Source organism: Ceratina calcarata, unplaced genomic scaffold (genome assembly GCF_001652005.2).
Source record: "Ceratina calcarata isolate Rehan_Ccalc_2016 unplaced genomic scaffold, ASM165200v1 scaffold106, whole genome shotgun sequence".
Taxonomy (NCBI): domain Eukaryota; kingdom Metazoa; phylum Arthropoda; class Insecta; order Hymenoptera; family Apidae; genus Ceratina; species Ceratina calcarata.
Genome location: NW_017131496.1, coordinates 51,792 through 78,669, shown reverse-complemented (window position 1 = coordinate 78,669; position 26,878 = coordinate 51,792). Strand labels below are relative to the sequence as shown.

General features: G+C 45.6%; 1 protein-coding gene across 1 annotated transcript in view; it reads right to left on the bottom strand.

Annotated features, from left to right (window-relative positions):
* Nucleotides 1-20,478, bottom strand: part of tei (irregular chiasm C-roughest protein teiresias) — a 237,642-nt gene extending 217,164 nt beyond the window's left edge. Inside the window, exons 1-2 of the mRNA XM_018036867.2 lie at nt 20,206-20,478; nt 17,905-18,449 (exon numbers count right to left, since the gene is read on the bottom strand). Coding sequence (XP_017892356.1) covers nt 17,905-17,998 — 94 coding nt within the window. The 5' untranslated portion in view covers nt 17,999-18,449; nt 20,206-20,478. The remainder of the gene's footprint in view (nt 1-17,904; nt 18,450-20,205) is intronic.
* Nucleotides 20,479-26,878: the final 6,400 nt, after the last annotated feature.

The window sequence follows — 26,878 nt, the reverse complement described above, 5'->3', positions numbered from 1 at the left end:
CCTGCCGTCCCCTCGGGGAAGATTCGTTCCGGGACATTAAAACATGTCGCGGAATTAGGTAACGTTGTTGTTACATAAAGCAAACGTCGCGGAAGATCGGCCATTAGCGACAACAAGCCTTGCTGCGAGAAGATACACCCGTAGCTAGTCTTAAGGTCTTCAGCCTTTAGAATTAAGATTTCGATGCAACCAGCGGAATATTTTCAGGGAAATAAATGAAGGGTTCAGTGAAAGATTTCTACTCTGTGTGTCTTCGCCGCTGGGAGATCTTTACTTTTAATTAAGTCCCTCTGACGTTACCGGGTTAATTAAGACCGTCGAGGCAGCCAGATCTACGTCTATTTCGATGAAAAGATATTCCGGGATCGTTGACCGTACAATAAATCGGTACACGTTATTCAATATTTACGTCGGCCGCTCGCATCACGAGTGAATTTCATCGAAACTTCCGAGCATCTGATTAACGAAGGTTTTATCAAAGCGGGGAAAGCGTTGCGAAATTTCACTGTAATAAATTGCACGGGTCAGCGAGAGTTTATCAATAAGGGAACGGCGGAAAGTGTGTCATTGACAAATATCGGAATTGCCGTAAGTACGACGGCGGTTTAAAAAACCAAACAAAACCCGAGATGAAAAGAGACGTCGAGTGATTGTTTTCACTTGCGTCGGCCTTAATGGACGCTTACGTTTTACGTTTTTTAAAAAGGACACGAAATCAGGAACGGATGATTGGGCGGTACTGCTTCGAGTACGTATGACTCGTCGATCGATTTAAAGCACTGTCATAGCTGGGAAATGTTCGAGCGTGAAACGAAAGAGGAAATTACCATTTCCAGTTCCATGCGCGTTTCAACCTTGCACATCGCGTGCACATCGTCACCGGGCAAGCAGAAAAGCAGTCGAACATGTTTTTTATAAAGGAATCGGAGGTATCCAAAGAACAAGAGATTTTCTCTTACTAATTAAACTATCTAAAACAATAGACAAGTGCCATTTTTCTTCATTGAATCATTTTCTTCATTTTTTTTCATTGAATTTCGAAAAATGCTTCAAATAAAAATTGTAGGTACTGCAATTTCCTGCAGAAAAGGTTGTATACAATTTTCTTGTATCTCAAATGTTTCAAGGATTCTGGCATCATTGTCCGAAGTTGTACGATCTCCGAATCACTGACCAATTCCCTGGCATAATTCAATATTTAGGCAAATTTGATTTCTTGAGACGGACCACGATGCAGACCGATCCCTAAGGGGAAGCGAAAGCGTTAAGCAATCCTATTCTGAATTAGCGATAGATCCCCGGCGCATGTAACAGCTTGTCAAATGCGATTTCCACAAATTCGAATATCCTTCTCGGAGCGAGACGTATCGGTATAGCACGGGAGGCTCTTATGATCCAAGCAACGGGATCCGAACCGTTAGTCGTGTTCGGATGTTCCGACGTTGACGTACCCCGTTAGGTTGATAGCCGAGTCGAACGTAGCAGGCACACATCGAGATCCCGTCGAGCCGCCGACTCCCCCGGAAGGTTCGTAAGGAAGGCTATAACATCGGCTGAGATTGGCTTCGGTGTGTTGGTACGTCGGTTCTCATTTGAATTTAAATTCATCCCTCTCTAACCCTCCCTCCTACTACCAGGTTTCTCGGAACGTCTCTCTCGCGCCATCAAACAACTTGCGCCGTTTTCGCGTTTCCAACCCTCTCCCCACCGTCTACTTTCCTCTTATAGTAGAACGCGGTCTTCGATACCTCGCGCTACGCCCTACGCCTACGTGTCTACGCGAGTGCAACTCCCAGTCTCTAAATATATTCTATACTCTGCCACGGTCCCTAAAGCGCTTTCCACCCGCGAAGACCAAACGCGATCCCCTCCTCCTCATCCCACCTACCCACGCATAATCCAGGGAATTTGAGAAATACACGCTTCACGTTCGAGGCTTTCCTCGACGCTTCAATTTCCTCGGCAAATGAACGCTCCCGTCGTTAGAACGTTAACTCGATTTCCTTCGCAAATTCGAATGATTCGGCGCGCGACGGCTGACGCCTATCGCCGTGAGTCTCGAGGACTATCAGTGAAAAGTAAGCGAGTACGCAGAGTCTCCAGGAGCCAGGGGGTCTTAAATTCACGTGCTTCCTTCGGTGGTATCCTCACGGGAGGACCGGCGCTGGGTCAAAGTGAATTGGATATCGAAAGACACAGAAGCTAGCGGGTCGCGCGCATTACTGCACCGTTGCGCGCACAGGACGGCTGGCGGACGAGTATGGATCGGACGATCGTCGACACCCTTCTTTACGGTCTTTACACGGGTCCATAAAGTACGACGGAAAGACGCATAGAGGCTGATATTTCCCTCGCCGAGGTAGCGTCCAGGATAAATGCGGGGATACGCGAAACAAAGGGGTGCGATCTCGGACGCGGCGCAAGGAAAAATATCAGCGATTTTACAAATCTGTCTCTGGTATCGAGGGGCAGGGCAGAGGGGGAGAGAAAAATATTGGCAAATAGCGGAGGAAACAAGAAAATTGAACGGGAAGCGAGGAACGACGCGGCAGGGGAAGGAGGGATAGGTAAGTCGGTCGGTTGGGAAGGTCGACGCGGGCATCGCACGGGGGATAGGAGATAGAAGAGGAATTCGAACTGCAGAGAATAAGGTTGGCTCCTCGGGGCTGGCGAGGCTTCCACGAGCGAGCAAGACCGGCGACGAGGGGCGCGACGACAAGGGGTGGATTCGCGCGCGCCCTCGGATGCGGGATCGAACGGCGAACCAGGGCGAGGGACGCAGTGAGTTATCGTGGCAACTATCTGCTCAACCGGTCGGATTTATTTCTATAGGTACAATCTGCGAAATAAAGTATTTTGAAAGTAAGAAGGAAGGCGAGCCGCTGGAACCGAGAGATACACCCGGCCATTTGTTTCGCGATAGACACCGCGAGCGTGTCCGTTCATTCGATATTTTCCACGTGCAGCCACGTCGTCTTATTACCGAATTTCGCCACATCTCGTCGACGTTCGTTGGTGTAATAATAATCTACGCTATATCTCCCAGCTATACTGTTTCACAGCTACACACGCTCGTACCTTCTCCGTCACGATTCAGCCTGTTATTCAAAGTATCCGTGTGCATGTTCCGCTCGTAGACACGTCCCAAGTGCACGTTCCTAGAGACAGCTTCATTTCAGCGGCGAAGGAAACAAATGCTCGGGGACGGGTCGAAATTTTAACCGAGCTGCATAAAAATATAATCTCAAGGGAGGAAGTTCCGCGACAAATGCAATTACCGCGAGAAGAATAAAGCATCTCCGCGAGAGAAGCGACGCGTACGCGGTACATATAACTCGGGTTTTAGAACGCGTAACACGGGAAATAATTGTGAAAGAGAGAGAGAGAGAGAGAGAGAGAGAGAGACCGTCGATAAAAGAGCGATGAAAAAAAAAAAATGGAACGAGAGAAAGTTAGAGGGGAAGAATAATACACAGAGAGAAATGGTGGGACGCGCGATCTAACAGCGGCTTACGAGTAGCAGAATCCACGAGATGAAATTCTACGGTTGCCATCGCCATTACTCGTATCGAGAGACAGATTTATTCGGCAGTCATGGATATTCCGCGAGCGAGCAATCGCGCCGCCGATACTTCTCCGCAGATACAAATCGTGATCCCTCCTTTCCGTGGTTGCCGAACCAAATTACGTACAAAGGAGGAAATACCAATACGTAGTTTCCCCAGTTAAAATAGCATCGGGAGAGGACGGTATGCGTTCTCGACCGTAGATAAAACACCGAGGCGAATGGCCACTCAAGATAACGTTAGCCTCGCCTTATGTATCCGAATGAAACAATTTTTGAAACGGGAAGATTCGACTCGCTTGAAATATCCCCGTATGTTCACAGGAATAATTTCACTGCTTATACTTTGACCGTTTCTCGTTCGAATTCGAGAAAATGAATTTCTTTAAATTCAACGCGAGACGTTCTCTTTTTATTTCATTCTGTTTTTTTCCTTCCTTGTTTTCTTCGGCGGAAACTCATCCGGCCGAGCGACGTTCAAACTTTCTCTGGTCTTAGAATAATGGAAACGTGAGAGAACTTCAAAGAGAGGGCACACCCGAATCCAAACAACTAACGAGTCCAGCAGACATCGTCGACGCTCGATTTTTAAATCCGGCATCTCGACCAGTTACTGTCACCCCTTTAAGAAACATCCGAGAGCGATCGCACGTTCACTACCGTTGAAACTCGCCATAATTGGAAAAGTAATATACTTAAAAAAAGGGAATAAAAATAACAGGTTTAATTTCGCGAGATCGACGACGCCGTTAAACATGAAACGCTCTTCTTAAGGATGTATAGGCTATACACTTGAATTTGTTATTATAGATTCCTATTACTATTAAAAATCTAAAATTATAGTGATTTCAAATTTTTCATAGGTAATAGTATCACCTACAACTTTTACTTGAAGCATTTCTCGATATTTTGAGAAAAAAAAATTTTCGATTTTTCCGAGATTTTTCCAAGGGGTACCCNATTTTTAATTATAAGAAATGCGTTTTCCTAAGATACATAAACTTTTGAGATTGACTGTATAGCCAATATATCCTTAAACAAGAGCTGGGTTCAGAAAAGAAAGAGAAGGTCCAACTAATTTTTTACGGCGACGCATTTGGACGATTAACTTTAGGTATCGACAGACAGGAGGAGCGGAGAAAGAGGACGAGGCGAACGTGGAAAGAAAGTTCAGCGAAGACGATCCATCAATGACTTCATGACGCTTCAAAATTACGAAACCCCGTCGCCGCTGCAATGCTGGATGCACGCGAAACAACGTTGAGCGACGTTCGTCCCCTAGAAACCGACGCGACGGTGTGGATCAGTCAGTAATTGATCGGACGCCGAAGGAGCAAACAGTCCGTCGTTGATTGATGAACTAATCAACCCCGCTAAACTATCGTAGATCCTCGACCCCGTGCCACCCTCTGGCCGCCACCAGTCCCCCTCCCCCTCCCCCCTAGGTTCAAATCAAATCTTCCCGTCGTTTATTCCGAACAAACAGAATTTCAAAAGTCACCGGAGTGTTATGTAACTACTTCAGAAATTCTATGCATGTTTAACTTCCGACCGTTCTATTTGATCGACACGAACTCGCACCCGCGGCGAGGGTTATCGATTGCATCGCGGTAACGAAGCGCCACGCGGCTCAAACAGAGCGAGGAAGAACGAACGCAAGTTCGTCAGGCTCAGACGCATTTTCCACTCGCCAAAGCAAGAACAGTTATCCCGAGTAACGAGTACAAGTTTATCGTTATGCTCGTTCGTAACAAACATCGTCGCGTCGCGAGAAACGAGAGGAAATTATTCCGGACGACCCGCCTTTTTTCCCTGGCCATTGAATTTTTATAATTCCGAAACTACCAGGCGAAAGTATTACGGGAAATTTCAATTAATTTCTGAGAAAACCGAGTCCAATTAACTACCACTACCGAAGAAAAGACACGAGACAGAACTCCTGCACGTTATTACTATCCCTTAGATAGGAGCTGGTCGGTCTTATTAGCATACCTCAGACTTCTTCTTCTTACGAATGCAACGTAGAAAATGCTTTAATAACACTCGAATCTAATTCTTTTATAACGTGATCTTCAATTTACGATCGAGAAGAGAACAGAAAGAGGAGTGCAGCAAGAAATTCTTTTGAAAATACGTGGCTTCGTCTCGGCATTACGCGAACGCATCGACCATTAACCGAATCAGCGGTAAAGCAGTGTTCGACGGTACCGAAAGGTAGTAGAAAAAATTCGACGCGTAATGAAAATCTCGCGACCCTTGAATCAATGATCGCGTCCCGTGAAATCAATGTTACGGTTCGGGTACTGTTAACAAAATCGTATAAGCGTTTCTACGCGTTGTTCATACAAAAACAATAAACAGTAATATCGCCGTGAGTGCATTTCAATATTCGTCGACACAAGAGGTCAAATCAACTGCGTTATCCGAAGTAACGTGAAAATAAATTAATATTGAAAGCCCGGATAATATCAAATTGATATTGAAGTAACATTACTGTTTAATCAATATCACCCGATATCGAATTCGCGATATCCATGTCCATATCAATATCCAATGCACGTTTCCGTTGCAAGTTCCAGATTACGCACGATGATACGAGCGGCAAAATGCATTGATTATTACAGAAAGAGAATCTTCTCCGTCTTACGTTTTACTAAATAGGACGAGGGATCTTCCAATAAGTCTGCAACCGTTTACTCTCTTTAACTTCGAATTACATCCGGACATTAATAGAAAGAAAGGGAAGTGAAAATCCGTAATTGCGACAAATCAGTTGGCCGGCGAGAGAATTCTCCACTTTCGTGAGACAATATTGGCCGCGAAAGCTCGCACTTGTTTCCCGTGCTACAAATTACTGGGAACAATTTCTAAACAACCGAAGGAAACAAAAAAACGGTGAAAAATGCAACGTAACCGAAAACTATGAGCTATCTCGGACGAACTTCGTAACCGGTTATAATTAATAATTCCGCGTACGCGTATAAATACGAGAGCCGACTCCCGTTCGCGATATCTACGTGCGGGTAACAAATTAATTCCGAACTTTCAGCCGAACGAATAAACATAAACTTACGGAACCGTGTTCGAATCGCGTGCTTACCGCTGGAAAAATGTTTAAACTGCTGAATCAATTAAAACGCGGCCGGATTTCTCCTATAAAATACCGACATTTATATACCAACTGACCAGAGAATTAAAACTAGCACATATGTACGAGTATAGAAAAAGTAGTTGCCAGCACTCGTAGAAAATATTTTGAAGATATGTAAATAAAATCGGTGAAGTAACGAATGACCGCGCGTTGAAAACTCGCGTTCCTCGTTAATTCGAGAACATACATTAAAATTGCATTAGTAGTAGAAACGGCGTTACGGAGTTGCCATAACTCACGCAGCACGCGGGTAACAAGGAACATGCAAAACGAATCGCGGTCTCGTCTTCGTCCGCACGTAACGTTACGCACGAGGTTACGAACTTATTCCGCCCCCGTGGGGTTACGTTGATTAATTTCTTGATTCATACTTCTATCATTTAGCCAGCGGCCAAGTTAAAAAGAAGGTAGCGTTGCAACTGTTCTCGCCGCGTTAACACGTCTCATTTCCATACATTGTACGTCGGTCGGTTCGACGGTAAACCGTAGACGAAGAAATAAATGAATACCACCGTTTACGGCTATCGTTTGGCGATTATGAAAATCACCGGCGTTAACAGATTTCCGCGGTTCGAGTTGCTGCAAGTATAATGTGTTGTCGGTAATTTGAATTTACGATGAATCGGGGCCATCCATCTTCGGAGATAATATTAATTTTCACGCCGAAGGGATTACGATTCAATTCGTATTAATGACACGCAACGATACACTCGAGCCGATTTATCTTCATTACGAACCGTTCAGTCCTGCAATTATGCGGCACTCGAGGCGAACGTAGGTGCCGGACGCGGCTGCTAATTTGTTTTGTTCAATCGTAAAAGAACGAAAAGAGAGTCCAATGACACTAAAGCTGGTGTCCGGTGTCAGAGCGGACACCCACGGCCCGCGGGATCGTATGTCGTGCCGTAGAGTAACGCGGGGGTGCTGCGTGACGACGCGAGGCGACGCGCGATGCGGCGCGGCAGCGTCGCGTGAAGCTTGCGGTAAATCTAAGGCATTCGCGTCGGACGCGATACGATCGTCGTATAAACGAACCGTGTAATTGCAAACGTGTCCCCGTGACGTGAAATCGGATGAAACGGAAAGCTTCTCCGCTCGCCGCGGGAACGGCGGCGTGACGCGCGTCAGTTAAAAACTGCTGCTTACGGGGGAGAAATCAAATTAGCGTTACCGGTTGGGGAGGAGCGAGCGGTGCGAGGGACAGGCATTTTCTAAATGCAAATTACGCGGCTTGACAACGCGATAACGTGGCCGGCGTGAACAACGTCGGGGACTGCCAAGGCGATAATTTGTCGTCCGATATCAGCTTACGTCTCGTTAGTACCGTATTTGTGACACCAACTTCCTTAACCCAGTAAATTGCCATGAACTTCGTATCGATGACGACGCAATTATCCCGTTCGACGAACAACACAAAGTCGCGGTTCTCACAAAAAGAAAAAAAAGAAACGATTCCCTCTCGGAATTGAAATTTTCATTTCTATGTTGTGCCACGGGTTAAGGTTCGCTATTACGAGAGAAAGAACCGGGTAAAGAGAATCGAGCAAGTCTGCAATTACAATTAGGATAAATACCTTTAACCGACCCTCTATCGTCACCGTAGCCCCTTTCATACTCCTCGCGAGGAAACGAATCGACCGTTTTCCGCAATCCAATAAATTCCTTTCTAAATGCGACTATTTACTCGCGCGTACGACCAATTTCGGCTGCAATTGTTCCCTGTTCCCTCTTTTCGGTGACGATTGCGAATTCATAGGTATACAAGTATGTAGTTTGCATTCTAATTACGGAACGCGCTATCGCTACCGATACACAATACTAGGATAATACTTATGGTTATCAATCTTCATTATATTTATACATTGTTGGAATGTATTAAAAATACTTCAGATTTAAAATACTGTAGACACCGCGCGTCTATCAGCAGCGCTACCTAGACTTTTATGTAAAGTTCCGGTTATATCCGTAACTGTTAAGCTTCACTTCCTTCTTGTAGTAGTTGCGTATGTATAACCAAAGAAGTAATAAAGTTGTGTGGTCATAAAGTAAATCTCCCGAGTAATAAAGTTATTAAGAAACCTAAGGAACACACAAATAATATAAGTATTCTAACATACATAATGTGAATAGATTTCTTATAACCACTCGTCAGTCAATGGCACTTCCAAATACCTAACACATTTCTGTTCCAACGTGGCAAACGTTAAAATATAATAAAACTTACATTCCTTTTCCTATGGGCACCATAAACGATTTTATAAATATTCGGTACCCCAAAGGGTTTCGTCCCTAAGTGGCATTAGTTCATCTCACAAGTCTGATTATATCAAAGATCGTGTATCCCACTGGGTCCCTGAGGTTCCCTGACTCAACCTATCCTCTGGGATCATCGGACACCCGAAACATCTGGACCCTTAGATCTCTCGAAACGATACTCTAATACCACGAACATAAAGCAGTGGCGAACCATGTAGCAGAGACGTAGGGAAAGAAGACAGAAAAAGTGTGAACTCTGTCAGGGTAAATTGCATCGGAGCTCGGAGCTTGTTCGGCAACACGTGACGGTGACACGAGCTTTCCAATTAATCAAAAATAAACGGTGTCAACGACTGACCGGTGAGAATTGGTAGCCGGTACAAATGTTATTTATCGTCAAGTATGTAGCGGCCAATGCGCCATAGGTGTTGTTTAAACGATTGTGCAAACGTCATCTCGTATCGAGCGCATTAAGGTTCATTTATACTATCGACGTGCTGACCGAAATTAAGGTACCGTCCAGCCAACGGGCTCATAATGTTTTATCATTATTTCTGATTGTTTGCTAATTGGCCGGCGTGAACAACGTCGGGGACTGCCAAGGCGATAATTTGTCGTCCGATATCAGCTTACGTCTCGTTAGTACCGTATTTGTGACACCAACTTCCTTAACCCAGTAAATTGCCATGAACTTCGTATCGATGACGACGCAATTATCCCGTTCGACGAACAACACAAAGTCGCGGTTCTCACAAAAAGAAAAAAAAGAAACGATTCCCTCTCGGAATTGAAATTTTCATTTCTATGTTGTGCCACGGGTTAAGGTTCGCTATTACGAGAGAAAGAACCGGGTAAAGAGAATCGAGCAAGTCTGCAATTACAATTAGGATAAATACCTTTAACCGACCCTCTATCGTCACCGTAGCCCCTTTCATACTCCTCGCGAGGAAACGAATCGACCGTTTTCCGCAATCCAATAAATTCCTTTCTAAATGCGACTATTTACTCGCGCGTACGACCAATTTCGGCTGCAATTGTTCCCTGTTCCCTCTTTTCGGTGACGATTGCGAATTCATAGGTATACAAGTATGTAGTTTGCATTCTAATTACGGAACGCGCTATCGCTACCGATACACAATACTAGGATAATACTTATGGTTATCAATCTTCATTATATTTATACATTGTTGGAATGTATTAAAAATACTTCAGATTTAAAATACTGTAGACACCGCGCGTCTATCAGCAGCGCTACCTAGACTTTTATGTAAAGTTCCGGTTATATCCGTAACTGTTAAGCTTCACTTCCTTCTTGTAGTAGTTGCGTATGTATAACCAAAGAAGTAATAAAGTTGTGTGGTCATAAAGTAAATCTCCCGAGTAATAAAGTTATTAAGAAACCTAAGGAACACACAAATAATATAAGTATTCTAACATAAATAATGTGAATAGATTTCTTATAACCACTCGTCAGTCAAGGGCACTTCCAAATACCTAACATATTTCTGTTCCAACGTGGCAAACGTTAAAATATAATAAAACTTACATTCCTTTTCCTATGGGCACCATAAACGATTTTATAAATATTCGGTACCCCAAAGGGTTTCGTCCCTAAGTGGCATTAGTTCATCTCACAAGTCTGATTATATCAAAGATCGTGTATCCCACTGGGTCCCTGAGGTTCCCTGACTCAACCTATCCTCTGGGATCATCGGACACCCGAAACATCTGGACCCTTAGATCTCTCGAAACGATACTCTAATACCACGAACATAAAGCAGTGGCGAACCATGTAGCAGAGACGTAGGGAAAGAAGACAGAAAAAGTGTGAACTCTGTCAGGGTAAATTGCATCGGAGCTCGGAGCTTGTTCGGCAACACGTGACGGTGACACGAGCTTTCCAATTAATCAAAAATAAACGGTGTCAACGACTGACCGGTGAGAATTGGTAGCCGGTACAAATGTTATTTATCGTCAAGTATGTAGCGGCCAATGCGCCATAGGTGTTGTTTAAACGATTGTGCAAACGTCATCTCGTATCGAGCGCATTAAGGTTCATTTATACTATCGACGTGCTGACCGAAATTAAGGTACCGTCCAGCCAACGGGCTCATAATGTTTTATCATTATTTCTGATTGTTTGCTAATAAGTGTAATATTGATTTGCACATAGCGTCATAGTCGAGGATTGAACGAGCTAGTCTATTACAAGATTCATACTTTTAAGTGCATGCAAGATTTACGTAAAAGTAGATCGTCTATCTCTTTAGAGCGCTAATTATATCACTTAAATGTAACAGCAGAGTCTACTGAATAAATAAATAAACCAATGGAGCAGGGAACTTGTTCTTTTCACAGTACCGTTTAAATCATTCATTCTGTTTGACGAGTAAAAAGCCTTCGGAAAATAATACCCTCTATTATGTACTCGGTTTCTGAATCGAGTGATCGTTCGGCTCAGCTCGTCGATGGTATAAATGAACCTTTACGCGTCGCGTTTCACCGGGAATTTGTTACAGTTTCCCCGGCAATGCTTATGCACCGTTGCGCGTCCCGTTTGTTTTCCTCTCAAGGAAAATACTTGCCGCAAAACATTCAGTGAAAGTTATACCCTGTTTGCGAGCACTTGAACGCGCTCTCGCGTACTTTCATACAAAATTGATTCCCCGCGGCCGTGCGAAAATCCACGATCAAATGAAACAACGCGAACGCGCGACGCAATAACGAGAGTTAACATGATAACGAGTACACAGACTGTCCGATAAATAACGAGAATAGAGGCTCGGATTAAAAACGATCGTACACGTTCGCAAATGAGTACGTAAATGATTGCGGCGAACGAAATACAAAATTGAAACGTGAAAGAGATCCCTGCCGATCTGCAAATAGTACGCGTGATTCGCGTTTACTTTTCCAGATCGTACGCGTCGGACGCATCGGCGGGAAGACATAAAAAAAAAAAAGGACTGTTCGTAACCAATTATTTTTAATGCCTCATTGTACTCTCCCTTGCGCGCGGCCATTAAACTTAATAGCCCTTTCTACTCAAGACGCGTTCATCCTTTTTTTTCCTTCGAGGGTTATAATTAGAGTCAATCGTATTACCGGAAGCTGTCCATTGAGCGCATCGGAACCGAAAATCGGTTCATCAGTCTCGTTCGCACACGTACTATCTTACTTTGGTTTTCATAAAACGTTTCTCATCCATTCCGTTTCTTCGACTTCAACCGAAAAAATTCCGAGGAGGCTGACGACGCGTGAGACGACGGAAACTGTACGTTTCGTTCCCGCGGTTCTCCTCTCCCGGAGTATCCACGATGCTTTCTTACTAAATATGCACCGCGCAAACCGAGTTTTTTGTCCCTGTTCAACAGCAGCAGCAGCAGCCACGCCTGGGGCCGAATCGCACGCGATGAAAGACAACCGTGTCGGCTTTAAATATTCGGTACCGCGTGTATGCCAAGACGGAAAACTGAGCGCGTGATACGTGCGATAACGGGGGCATTATCAGAATCCTGGACGTTCGAAAAAAAGACAAATAAAAACGGTGACACGGAAGGGGTAGGAGAAATGAAAAAAAAAAAACAAAAAAAAAGAGTAGAGGAAGGAAAACACGGGGCGTTTTATACGCCGGTTTTTAAACCTACCAATGGAAAACAGAGTGTTTGACTTTGGCGAAACAAATCGACACCGAAGCTTTTCAACCAGCTACGCTAAATCGTTTCGACGGAATGGCGCAACGCTGTTACCGATTCGATTTCGTCCCGAAACATTCCCGGCGAAATATTCAAGCGCAGAACATTTTACAAATGGACCAACGGAGGCTGTTCGCCGCCAACGGTCACGTGAAAATATACGAATTTCCGTTACCCGAAAAGGCAGAACCCGAGGGGTGGTCGGCGAACAGACGGAAAAGAGGACGCGGACGGTGCGCGCCGCGCGTTATTACTAACCATTTTCTCCTGTATCAATAGCTTATCCATAACGATTGAACGGGTTCGTCCGAGCGTGAATGCAACGATAATGCGATGGTCCGTTTCTGTCCGGTTACGTCCTGCCGGTCCGTTCTTCGCCGCCACCCTCCTTCGCCACCCTCTTTTGTCTCGTTATCGATTCCTGCACGCGCCATAATTACCGCCGGATGATGCACTCGCGTACGAACAACTGTCTTCCATTCTACATGGAGATAAAATATCGTCTCTCGCGCGATAGAAGGAAACGATATTTGTAACGAGACGATAGATGGATCACACAAGTATATACGAAGTTATCACGAAGATGAAGATCGGTAAACGGCCGCAATTTCCACCGACGCGCTCGTCCATCAAACCAAGAACCGATGTCGACTGTTTAATCAAGGAAAAAAGCTTCGGCGGTCGAATCTTATCAAATATTCTGTGAAAATTAGAAATGGAAATCATGGCGAACCTCACAGGTTTAAGTCTGTGCATTTACGAAAACATACAAACGGTGGTCCGCGACGGTAATTCTAGTCACAGTCCCGTTATTCCTTTTCTATGAGCCCGCGGGTTTTATTAACAATTTTATATGCGACAAAACTAATTTCTTCGAGCAGAATTTAATCGCGCGACCGATACACCTACTACGTGGAACGCGTACGGAGGATTAAACGGGCGGCCGCGTAATTTATCGTTTCTGTATATTTCTACCCCGGGTACGCCGTTCCCACGGGATTTCGTGTCCCCGCGCCTGTGTACCTACCCGTTCCCGGGATCCATCGGAGGTTCGAAATCCCCGCGCGTACGCGTCAACAAAAAGGTAAAGATAAAACCATCGTTACATCAATCACTGGGATCTCGAATCCGTGCGGCGTTCGAGGGTTTTGAATGTCAGCAAAAATGACGAGTCGAGCACGAAACTCGTCCGACTAACTAGAACGATAGAGACACGTTCCATCAATTTCCTTCGTTCGCGAGTAAGCGCGATTGTTACCGTGCAACTGTCTATATCTCTCATTCGAAATAAAAAGAGAGTGAGAGAAAGAGAGAAAAAATGCCGATACTACTTGCGAATACGGTCCATTAGACGTGAAACGATCTATTAGCCAAGAAGCATCGTTATTCGCGATGTTACCGAACCGTTCTCTGCAATTTAAACGTCGCCGCTTTGTTCGTCGTATCTTTTGCTACGCTCTCCTTATTGCGAGCAAACTCTACTTAAACCAATTAGAACCAGAGGAGGAATATAAAGAAGATACATCGGAAGTCATCCGAGCCGCGGGGAGAGAAAAAAAAAAAAAAGATTGCAGAGAGAACAGGAAATCAAAAGGGGACGTTAAAAGTTGTCGATGCTTTAGCGGCGACGCGGCGCAGAGCGGGTCGTTGCCAGAAAGGAGTCCTTTGGGAGTACATAGGACGAGGGTGGCGATGTACAGCGCCGGGAAGCCATTCTGCTCATCTGCCGAGTCATAAAGCAGATAGTACGGTTCCATCCTCGAAAATACATAAATCTAACCACAGCGTAGGCGTAATGTACAAGAGACATCGCTTCAAATGAATGAACCGTCGCAACTGGATCATCTAATAACTAGGACTCGATGCAAGGAAACTCGGGCTCTGATTTCTTTTTATAAATACACGTTCGATCTGCATTTAAATCTCGTTTAACGCGAAATTCGTTGACAATAACCGCGGAAGAGAGAAGATACGATGGACGGAACATAATGCCGGCTGTACACGTATAATGCACTCGACGCGATGGGATTTCCGAAATAAATCTTGAAAACAAATAAAAGCCCAGTGGTACCGGGGCCGATGCTCATAATTCCATGGAAGCGCGCATTCGTATCGATTGAACGCAGCCCGATGGTCCCGCGGAACGAACGCATCGGCGACGGTCTGCTGTTCGCAGTCAGGGCAACGCGTAATCTCTAATGCGTAATATCGGTGTTCACGGTGAAACGAGCAAACGCCAATAAAATGAAACAAGCCAGACGCGGAGGCAAGGCGAAGTATGCAGCCGCTCGATAATTTCGTAATCCGCCGGTGGCCACGTACGTACGAACGATCGTCCGTCTGGTCGCGAAAGGAGGAACGATGAGGGAAACAAGCGGGAGAAAAAAAGAAAAATAGGAATTTGATTAATCCCGGCGTTGTATCCTTTGTAGAGAGGATGTAAAATGTTTGCTCGCGCGTACCGCATCGCTCTGGCCGATCGGTCCAATCACGGTTCCTACCGCCTCCGATAAATTGAGAGGACGTACCTTCCAGTTTATTAGGATCTATAATATTTTACTGGAAATTGTTCCTACGCGGAGGCCCATTTTTCATCCGCGGTAGACGCGAGCTGTGATACCGTTATCGTTATTGTTTTTCCAACGATTCATTTTTCCCTGTACGATGACGGCTTGTTCGAAAGCTGTTGTACCGCCGACTTTTCGTTTCCGGGTTCCCTCGAAACGGGAGAAAAACGACGATCGACCAATCGACGAAAAAGAGCGACCGGTTGCGAGGGTAAGACGTCATCAATCTCGCAGGAGGTCAACGGACAGAGCGAGGAAGCGAGGAAAACGATCGCAGGTGCGTTCAGGTAACGAAAGAAAACGCCCATGTGAGAAGGAGCTCTCGCGAACTTTTATTCAAGCATCTGTTGCAGCGAAATAGCGATGGTCGAAACTGACCCGAAAAAAGTTGCACGGACGCGAACTGAAGTACTTCAGAAGCCTGTCCAGCGTTCGGAATCAGAATACGCGTGTGGAAAACGACTCGGAGAGAAGAGATGAGAAGATGGAGAGGAAAAAAAAAAAAAAGAGACGCGGAGGCAAATAAGAATAGTTATTACGCTCCTAGCAGGGGTTGAAAGAAATTCGAGAGAGGAAGTTGGTAAGGGAGAGAAGGACGAAAAGGAGAGAAAAAGATACGTTGCTCAGAGAGAATGAAAAGGGCTGATGTGAAAAGGAACTGTCCACAAACATTTTTCAAGAATGCACAAGTACCAGAAGAGCCGTACGACGCGGCATTAGGAATAATAACACGGAATGCACTAGAAAATGAGCCAAATGTAGCTATTCTTTTTTATAAAAATAATTGCGACATTATTTACCGTCTGCGCGCCCTTAAAAGCATCGTCGGCGAGCAGAATGGATGCACACGAAACGAAAGAATAAAACCCGTGTTCCAAGGTGGTACGAACGCGTCCCATGAAATTAGAAACTTGACATACATTAATAATAGACGTAAACCAAGTTATATATTCACGGTGCAACGAAATTTAATTGTTCTTTATCATTTTCCTTTTGAAACTACATTTCTCACCCAGTCTATTTCGCAGAATAAAAAAATTGCACTCGAAATACACGTAGCCTCACCGTAAAAGGTAAACAGCATAGACGTGGAACATCGTAGGAGAAAAACAACAAAAAAAAAGAACAAATTAACAAAAGAAAAATAATTACGAGTTCCATTAAACTTTCATAACGACATTCGACGAGCAAAGATTAATCGTACTGTTTAAGTATTTCGCCATTTGCTGAATTACAGATATTACGTGAACGCATCGATATTGAAATTATACGAGCTCGTAACAAAGAGCGTAGAGGCGACACGGTACGACGAACGAAGTTATAACGCCGTCTGTCCGCGTTTGCTCCGCAAACGAAATGAACGAGGACAGTCGCAATGAAACAACGTTACTCTTCCAGCTAAGAAGAAGCCAGACGAAAAAATGAAAATGTAGGTGAAGAACAGATGGAGAACGAAGGAGTCCTTTAATAAAAAAGAAAACACGGTTGGGAAAGAAAAGCAAAGGGAAGGAAAACAAGGGAATATCAGCCATCTCGCGCCCATCGTGTGACAACGTCCATGTCCCATTCTGGCTTCAACTTCCTTTGAGCAAAACCACAGCACCGTTCACGCCCTCTTCGCCACCCTCGCTCTTCCCTTCCGCCCTTCCCGTTCCACGAGATCCGTACAGGGTGTAAACGTAAACGACGAGCGAGCATGAGGGAAAGGGTTTACTTATACATATTCCGTTGTATCGTCCCTGCCTCTCCACGATACATCGCATATCTAACTATATGCATCGAACTAGCCGTTTCGACGCGAATCTCGATTCCTTCTGCTTCGTTACGAGCTATACTTTTCAGTCTGCGTCCCTCTCTGTCGTGCGATATCTTTTACTATCTTTCTTCCCGGGTTTAAGCGCCACACGTGTCAATACCCGTGTTTTTATATACTTCAAAGGGTTGTCTCGTCTCGCATAAAAACCACATAAGAAACGACATAAGAAACCACGTAAAAAACTACATAAGAACCGATGTAAGAAACCAGACAGACTTTTTGCCTCCTTGAAAAACAAGCGACGGCTGCTTAAACCGAACACATACGCACATATGTAGGTACGTATGTACACTTCGGGTAGGTGAAACACCGATTGAAAAAAAGACGAACAGCTCATTGGCTTCCTCACCGATTTGTAATACCCCCCGAAGACGAACATTAATTCGAAGCTCGAGGTGAAAGTTTACATAGAAAATAGAATTTCTTTGAATGGTTTCCGGCGTCGCGAAGCAATGTTTAGTCTCAAAGCGAAGAAAACGTTACGCGCTGTTTTTACAACAATAACCGATATTATTACTGAAAATATCTATTACAAAGCGAGAAGAAGTACAACAACTTCTATGGTAAACCAATAGTCTTCGCCTGTCGCACACACGTTACGTTATTATCCATCAAACAGTTATTTCTACGCGTATAAACGCACGTACTTTTATATCAGGGAAACATCAGTCGTGTTCAGTTTATGCTAAACCGACCGCTGATCGTGCTTGTCAACACGACGATAGTCGATTACGCGAGCTTATGTCACACATGATCAAATTATTAAATCACAGCTTTGACCGACTCCGTCGGGAGTCCAGTACGAACATTGAAAGAGAGATTTGTAAATGTAAATGTTGAATCAATGTACTCACTCGTTGCGTCGGATGATTCGCAGGACAGGACGACGAAGAGTAATCCACCCACAAGGAGCGTAGCCAGGAAGGACGATCTCGAGCTGCAGCCCATCACGGCATTACTACTGATTTCTGTATCGTTCACAGTAATCCTCACCGAAGCACCGTGATTCGATCAGATCGAACGACCGCTCGGTCCTTTTCCAGTTTAACTACCGAGTATGGCACTGTCACTTGGTAAACATCCGCGGCAGAGAAGGGTCCACTTGAGCGGTGACCGCGTCGTACAGAGTCGGGCACATCGGTGCAACTACTGTGCTGTCGCACTTCCAAATCCCGGTTTATACGCGTCACATGGCGTCGTCAACTTTTCACAAGCATCGTAACTCACGGTTGCTGCCGTACGCCCTTGTACGAACGCCGAGACTGACTCGACCGTTTGACCGACTCGTCACACGCCCCCACTCGATCGTGCTTCATCGGGGCATCCCCGCCGAATTAGTGTTAGTGCCCGAACATAGTTGATTCTCACTCGTCGCGGACGCGATCATCGTTTCGCGATTCTGTAAACCAGAAATGTTTATTTACTCACGATTTCACGACAATTGACAATTCGTTAAGGACTCATCTCCCTCTCCTCTATTTGTCTTTCAAGCATCATACGTATATTTCTTTCTCCCTCGCTTTATATACAATAGAACGCGCGTAAATAGTTTCATTTTACAAATACGACTGCATTAAAGTTCTTTACGAGCTCCATAAATAGCCGATGTAATTTTACTGAATGAACTCACAATGTCCAGCGAATTATTATCAGAGTTAGGGGACCAGTTGAATCTGGACTCGCGGAACCGACGAACGACTCGTTAAACTTTGATACCGAGCCGCGGTCATTGATACAGATGACGTAACTCAAGTCGAGAAAAGGGTTCTGGATTTATTCCCGATCAGGTAGGTTCGATTATCCGACTTAAGATAGTATAAAGAAAAAAGAAGAGCATCCTCTTATCTCCGTTGATTCTCCTCTTTCTTACTACCGTTCACACTCCGTTTAGACCTCGATGCCGAGGAAACAATATTAATAATAGATCACCGGGAATCGACGCCGTTGCTTTGAACCGAGAAACGCCAACGACGGAGAAACGACAAAGCGAATGCGTTCTTACGGAGATTCCTATTGAACGGAGACGCTGCACAAAGTCGAGGCAAACTGAGAAAAGTGGATCGTGAAACGCATTTGCAGAAGCCGCACGCTTTCCTACAGACGTATGCATGTACATATTCCCATCTCTAATCATTGGTCCGCAAGCTGGCAACACGAAATCCCTTGTGCATATGCATCGAGCGCTCGCTTTGTCCCGATGCTTTAAACTTGAAATTTAAATATCGTTTCTACTACTCCACTCGAACGGTACGATTTTCATCGGGAAAGGACTTTGTTTAACTTCCGTGTAAAAGGAAAACGAACAGATTGTCGATCGCCTGCAGTGCTCGCGTATCGTAATATTTATTTACCCCGCTGTTCCAGAAAACTTTCCTCTCCAATTATGTAGCCTGCCGTTAAATTTGATCGAGAGAAACAGGAAAACGAACGCCGCCGGTCGTACAATTGCAATACCGCGAACCGTTTCTGATGACGAACGTACGAAAGTCAAATAGTTAATCAATTAATCGACGACGGGAAACACAGGCAAGTACAAAGAGTGCCGAGATGGCCGAGACACGTGGTCGGAGTGCCGCGGTGTATTAAATAAATCAGCGTCCACTCGACGGTGACAAAGGAGAACGACCCATCGTCTCCATTAAATGCGAGATATGCCTGTCGCAAATACGTACGTGCACTCGGAGCAAAAGCACAGGCCGCTAAAGGGTATGGCTTTTGACGGGTTCGAGAGTTCAAATATCATCACGGCCACGCATACACGTGCCCGGCAAAGTCGATCGACGAGCTCTTTCCGACTTTGTCACCCACGGGAGCGGCGGAATTCCTGAAACGGTCGGAGGGAAAGAGACAGAGATCAAGAGGTGGTCGCAGAACGACAGAGACGAAGAAACAGAAAGAGAGAGAGAGAGAGAGAGAGAAAGAAAAAGAGGATGGCTCGGTGGCTCGAAAAGGACCACCGAGCCAGCAGCGATACAGCTGCACATTCACTCTTTTACAGCCCCGTCGGATTTTCAAACACATTCGTGACCCTTCCGGACTCTGACGCCTTCCACAAACATCGTCGCACTCGTTTCGTTTCAATTGGATCTACTTAAACCGCGTGTCGACTAAAACCCCCCCCTCAGTGAAGAATCGAAACGCGGGTCGAGACGTACCAGGACGTAAACTCCGTTATTTAAATCCCTGGCTCGCACTGGGAACAACGATCCCGGAGAACAGGAGGAATTCAGGTTGTTCGACCGAGGTTCGGAGAGAGCGTCACGAACGCCGACGACGAAGAGAAGAAGGCCAGCTGTGATTCGCGTGTACACGACGAGCGGTACGCGACGGACCGGGGCAGATGGAAGAGAAGCTCGGGAGGGTACGCGATACGAACACGGGTCGAGTGTACTCTCGTCTCTGGCTCTGGTTTCGGAACTGAATCGAGAGAGAGAGCATCGTCGCTCGGAGTTTCGAGGGATTCAGAGAGCTACCCCTACCAGCTACCAACGGTCCGACCCCTGTCTCTTCTCAGCACCCGCGTGCTCCAGCGACGGCAGTTTTCCCCTGAGCCGGCGTTCCCACCCGAGCCGCAAAGATGCCCCCGCCACTATCGAAACCATCGCCACCCCCGCTGGCTGCCCGGTCGGCTACGCGCTCGCGCGTCTATGCGCGCAGTCGAATATCCAGTTGAATTCAGGCAAGCGCGTCACTACCAACTCCGAGGGATCTAACATGGGACGCCACATGCGACCGAGAAAATACTCCTCGTTACAGGCAACGATGCTGTTTTACGCGAAACGTTTCCTTCCTTTCTCGGTCACCGTCGCTAGCTACCGGCGACGGGATCGTTCTCAGTTTCGCGGTACTATCATGGGAACGCTTTCGAGGTTTGCGTTAAGTGTCATGTGCCTCGACTCGAGAAATCATCCCCCTGAACGTTTACGAGAGCACATAAGAGCAAAGACCGTGCCGCGTTCTTACCCAGAAACGCTCGCAGCTCGATGATCGAACTAGTATAGCCATCGCGTTTCAGTAGCTCCGTAATAGCATTGGGAATAGTATGCTCGTGTAATTATATTAACAATGCTAAGTCGTAACACTGTCACGGTAATATGCCTGGGGAATGGCAGCGTTCCGAGTAGAACCGTTTTTATTCAAGGGAACGCGTAAACACTCGGCACGTTTAACCAATTGCCAAATAATACGTGCCTATAGTTCTGTTAAAAAACTAGTTAAATGTACGTTTATTACGAAAGAATGCATCAACGATTGCTTTTTATGTACGTTCAAAGAGACTACGGATAGACGAATAATACCCTTGGAATTAAAAATACGTACTTCGGACAGGAATGAAAAATTCGTCTGTTCTTTCGAGCCGAAATAAGTTGTAACATGAGACAAAAGCTTTTTGTTACGCGATCGAGGAACCAACGGAAGAACTTCAGTCGCGTCTATAGAAAAAATTCCACGGTTTCCTCTGGGGAATTATTTCCTATTTTACGATATCCACAGGGTGCTATAAACGAGTCCTCCCGAAGAATGAAAGGTATGAAAAGGAACCGAATGCGAAGCCGAAAGAAGTCTCCGCGATAAAAAGTTTGCTTAAAGCGTATGTCTCGACCATTCTCCCCTGATTCCGACGATCGCTATCGATCTGAAGGGACGATACGTAACAGAACCGCGAACCGAGCTTAAAAACGATGCTGTATAAACTCGGAGAGATCGCAGTCTCGTTCAGAGTAATTCTTAGGAATCGAGAGTCCATTGATACAGTGCCACTCACCGTAGAAAATGAAACTACCTGCTTATCTTCCGTGCCTGCAATCATGTTTCGCAACGCGTATCGGATAAATCGCCGGTTACCGTATAAAATCTATCGATCGAAATTTCATGCTGCTTCCACCCCCGGCGAGTAAGAATTATTGCCGACAGCGAGTCGAGGAGGTCAGTTGGCAAGAATGCTCGCTGCTGAAAAGAAAATTAGGAAACCGCGGTCCGGAACAATGTGGATGATGAGCTTTTCGGAGTCGAAAGAAATACTCGGGATACTTTTAGGACGAAGGTATGTATGTAATTGAGCGAAGATATATCGCGGCAACGGGACGCTGCTATCGAGATTACATTGGCAAACTTTGAGGCTCCTCTGGCAACCTATGCAACTTTTCTAAATCGATTATCCATCTAGGAAAGTTACAAAACTATTTCCCCGGCGTACACTCATCTAATCTAATTCCTACGCTAGAAATTTGTTGTGCCGAAACGTCGCCGATAAAGATCGTCACGTGCGAAAATTAATTCTCATTCCAGCGTGTGTACATGATAAATATTATCAGCAACTTGCACAACGAGCCGATCTTTCAAAGGGACAACAGTTTAAACGATGCGGTGCAAATTCGATGATCACCCGATGAAAGAGACAGCCGCGAAATCGATTGAAATAAAAAATAATCTTTACTCAGGTAACCAGGGGCCGGTGATTTATGACCTCCGATGCAGATCATTCGAGAGTAGTTTTGCGCAGCGCGCGATAAAGTTCGATGGTTCGACCTTTTGTCAAAACAATGTGTGCTCACGTGTCCCGCGTCCCTACTATCAACGCGAGCACAAGCGCGCGCGTGTGTGTGTGTCGACGATAAAGTTCACCGATATTAACATCTTCGTCGGGCTGTAATTTTCGCTGCCGGTCTGATATACTGCAGCGTTTCGTTGCGGTGGTACCCGTATTAAGACTAATATTTCTCTTCCATACAGAACGAAAATTGAGTACCTTATAAGAAGGTGGGACATTAATAACTAACTCGTACGGACTCGTCCGGCTGGTATTTTCAAGACAGCTTAAAAGCCCTCGCTTCATCGATGATGTATTATGTGCTCACGAGAGGACTGACACCGCGAGCTTCTTTCTCATTCCTCCCAGTTCGCCTACCTCTCCCTTTTCATTCACCCTCGTTCGTTCCTACGATTTCTGTTATCACTCGTACAAGCGATATCTTTAAATCACTGCGGTAAGGCACTAGAAAAAAAAGCATGCGACGGCAGTGAAAAGAATACAGAACGGATCCCTTCCGTTCTAATTCGAAAAATTCAATGAATCGGCGATACCCGATCGCGACTGGGCGCAAAGTGTACACACGGTGTGCCACCTGTCCACTGCCGCTGTTCCGAGAACAATAGAGGATGATTGCAAAAACGACGACGAGACAGACGAGAAGCAGCGAAAACGCGATGCGCGCAGATAACGACTGTACGTTATCCCAACATATTTCTATCGAATCGTTACCCGTGCGACTTACGTTTAAGTATGACGTTCGCAAAGCTTCGAGTAGATACTCCGGCAACAATAAAGTGGTCGACGGTGAAGAAAATCGCGTATTAATCAACAAGCTTCCCAGCACGTAATATCCAATTTCCATTTCACATATTTGCGCGCCGCGACGCTCGCGTCGCCGCATCCCTTCGCGATTCGATCCCCGAAACCCGCCCCGCTTTCTGAGAATAATCAGCCTCAGTCGCGTCATTTCGTTTGATTACACGTACTCCGCGGAACTTGCCTCGCACCCGGCAAAATCTAATTACAATGCAATCATACACCGACGTCCAATTCGTTTTGTTCGACGAAACAAAATTTATCTAAGCACTTCCTCTCGTAACGAGATGAGATAAATACAATGTGAGCTTCGATTTTATTTCAATATTTTCAATTCTGCTCGGCCTTCAACAGATTTTATTATTCACGCTTCTGGCAAAATACCTGAACGTGCAGATCTTATGAAGTCTCACGCGATTTTTACTAAAGCGACCTGCTTGCCTCACCTCGTTTCGACAGGAATTCATTCTTTTATGACTGGATGTTCCGAAATTTGAGACTCGTGCTCGCACGTCTGGCGATAAAAAGGAATCGACACGAGACGACACGTTAGAAATTATGTAATCAGAATTGTTTGTCGAGAAGGAAGCGCGCGAGGAAGCTACTCGAAGGCCGGTGATCAGGGTAGAATAAATAAAGAAGAAAAGCAGTAAAACCGAGGGTAGAAGAAAGCGGGGTCGGAAAGGGTGGAGAGATAGAAGCTTTTCGAACTCTTAATTCGCCTGCGGCCAGCCCCTTCCTCGGGAACCGCTCTCGATCCTCGGCACATCATCATCGAGGAGGGAGGGAGGGAGGGAGGTTCGAGGGTGTGCGGCCCTAGTCCCACGTCTACGGTAACCATGGAAACAAACGCATAGTCGACGTCCGCGTCGGCGTCGCCGTGTGGTCGTCGTCCTCGCTCGCGTACGTAACGAACACGCGCGCGCGTCGCACGAGCACAAGCGACTTCTACGCTCCGGGTCGCGTGTACGGACACGCGTTTTTCCAAACTGTACACAGTCACAGAGACATTGTGTGTGCGTTTATATGTGTCTGTCTGCGTGTACGGTACGTGCAGCCGCGCAAAGGCACGTCCGCAAATGACATTTGCGCGTGGTTGAGAACACGAGTTACGGCGGTAGACGGCGGCGAAACAAAACACGGAAAGGAACGAAAAGTAAAATCAACGAAGACACGTCTTCGAGGGACGAGCACATCTTAAGTTGTCCGATGCAAGGAACCTTTGTACGGCTGCTAAAACGTGTTAAGCACTTTGCGCGTGCCTCGGCTAGCTACCGTGCGTGCATAAAGCGTGCTACGCAGCCTGTTTCGAGATTATGACCAGAGCCACGTAACCGCGACTGGTACGGTTCATAAAAGTGGAACAACGAAAAGAGTCGTAACGCGTATCTCCGATGTTGAGAGCGCGGTGTCGCGTCGTTTCAGAAAGTATAACAGACCGTCTGTTTTACACATACAAACGTATGCGACCTCTCAGACTTGAAATTAATTTACCAAAGAGATGTTTAACGATATAAAACGATAGTCACAGGAATTACAGGACGGAGCTACGTGCAATAATAATATCGTGTCCCGCGCAATTATTCTCACATAATCTAGAGTCGAAGCGGATCCGTAAATTACGGCCTGTTTACGAGCTAGAGAGAGGCATCGCGTCTCAGAGCAATAAATGTCCATCTCTGGGAGAATATCGCTCCCGGTGTGTACACATGCGACCGCAATTAAACATCATGATTTTCGTACTCGGTACAACGTCCACCAGTTACTGCCACGAATTAAGAAAAATACCGATCTCCATTTCGTAATCGCGTTTCAGTTAAAATATTCGTTCTATCATCTCGCGAAATATCCCCTATAAACAGCGACTTGCAAGAGGGATGAAGAGTAGAAGCGAGTAGACGGAGATGGAGGGCGTAGGCGCAGGGCGAAAGAAAAGGTGTTTTCGTAAAATGATCACGCCGTTAAAATGCATCCATTTGGTGGCGAGCAAAATGAAAAGGCGACGTCTGAAATACTCGGCCGCCGCGAGTTCAACGAGTCACACACCAGCCACCTATGAGAATGAATTGCACTCGCTCAGCTCGGTCTAGCTAGGAATTTGTCACGATGCAACATCTGCCAGCATTTGTACCCATCGACGATGCTCCGAGCTTATTCTCCGCGGCGTAGACAAACGTTTGTAGGTCGGAGAGATCGGAAATAAGACCCCGAAAGAATCTCCGCCGGGTCCGACGCGCCAGTAAAAGGCCGAGCGACGATATCCCTTATCGAGAATCCGGAAAGAGGTCCGGGGCAGCATCGACGTTGAGAGAAGTGAAACTACAACAGGAAAGAATTTCGAACCATCTCCTTTCATTAAACGTACATCGATACGATACGCGAACAAAAATTTGCGAAAAACTGCGACGCACGGAGGAACGTGAGAGAGCGTGCGATTATTAAATCGGGATTCCACGGCGGAACGTTTCATAAATTCGTTAGATAGGAACTTTACAACGATAATCTCGTTCGGCCAAAACAGAAACGGTTTACGACCATCATCCCCTTCAATCTTTACCTGGCCATTTCTCTTTTTCCCATTCCATTCCAACCCTTTTAATCCGTGCTCGATTTTGATCCACAATTCCGACCGATATCGGATACTAGTTTTTAAGTTAAAACGTTTCGCTGATATTTACGCGCAACGTCAAATCACGGATTGTGACTGTGATCTATTAGATAGGAGCTGTGATTCGAATTTCAGAGTAAATGTTTGCCGCGTATTAATATCGGCTAAAGGAGCACGAGGGAATCGAGTATTTTGCTGAGCTCGCGCGTACACGCGTCCCGCAATCTGGAAAATGGATAACATCGGAGGCCGTTCGACAGCTACCTATATGCGACGTGCATCGGGCTAACGTAGTCTGCCTTTCAAAAATCAATGCACCGCAATAACCGAACGATGCACTCGGCGTGCTTGGTCGCATTAAGCCCCGGCGTAAAAAAGAAAGTATTACATACAATGAAAATAGATCGTCAGGAGAAAAGAGGAAGTGGAAAGAGACCGGCGCACGGTTCACATATGGACAAAGCTATCGGCCAGATGAACCGGAAGAAAGTGTAATGTCCCGTGACATTTTGTTTCGCGTGCGTCAACACCATTAAATCTCATGGACATCGCGTATGTTATAGAAAAATCTGTTTATGTTTTGCTCATCCTCCCTCGAGAGGACCGTTTCGAATCATTTCATGCGAAATAAACGCCAGAAAGTTTTGTTCAGTTTTTCAACCGACGAAACTTTCGTAAATCTCAACTCCCAAACGTTAACATGCACGAGTATGATAATAATAATAGTAATAATAATAATAATGATATACGCGTCCAATACGAATTTAATTGTAACGACGATGCGATGAAAGACAAATAATAATATTTCAACGTTATATTCGCAATAGTGCAGACTTACCTATATGTAAATCCAGGAGAGTTTGAAAGTGGA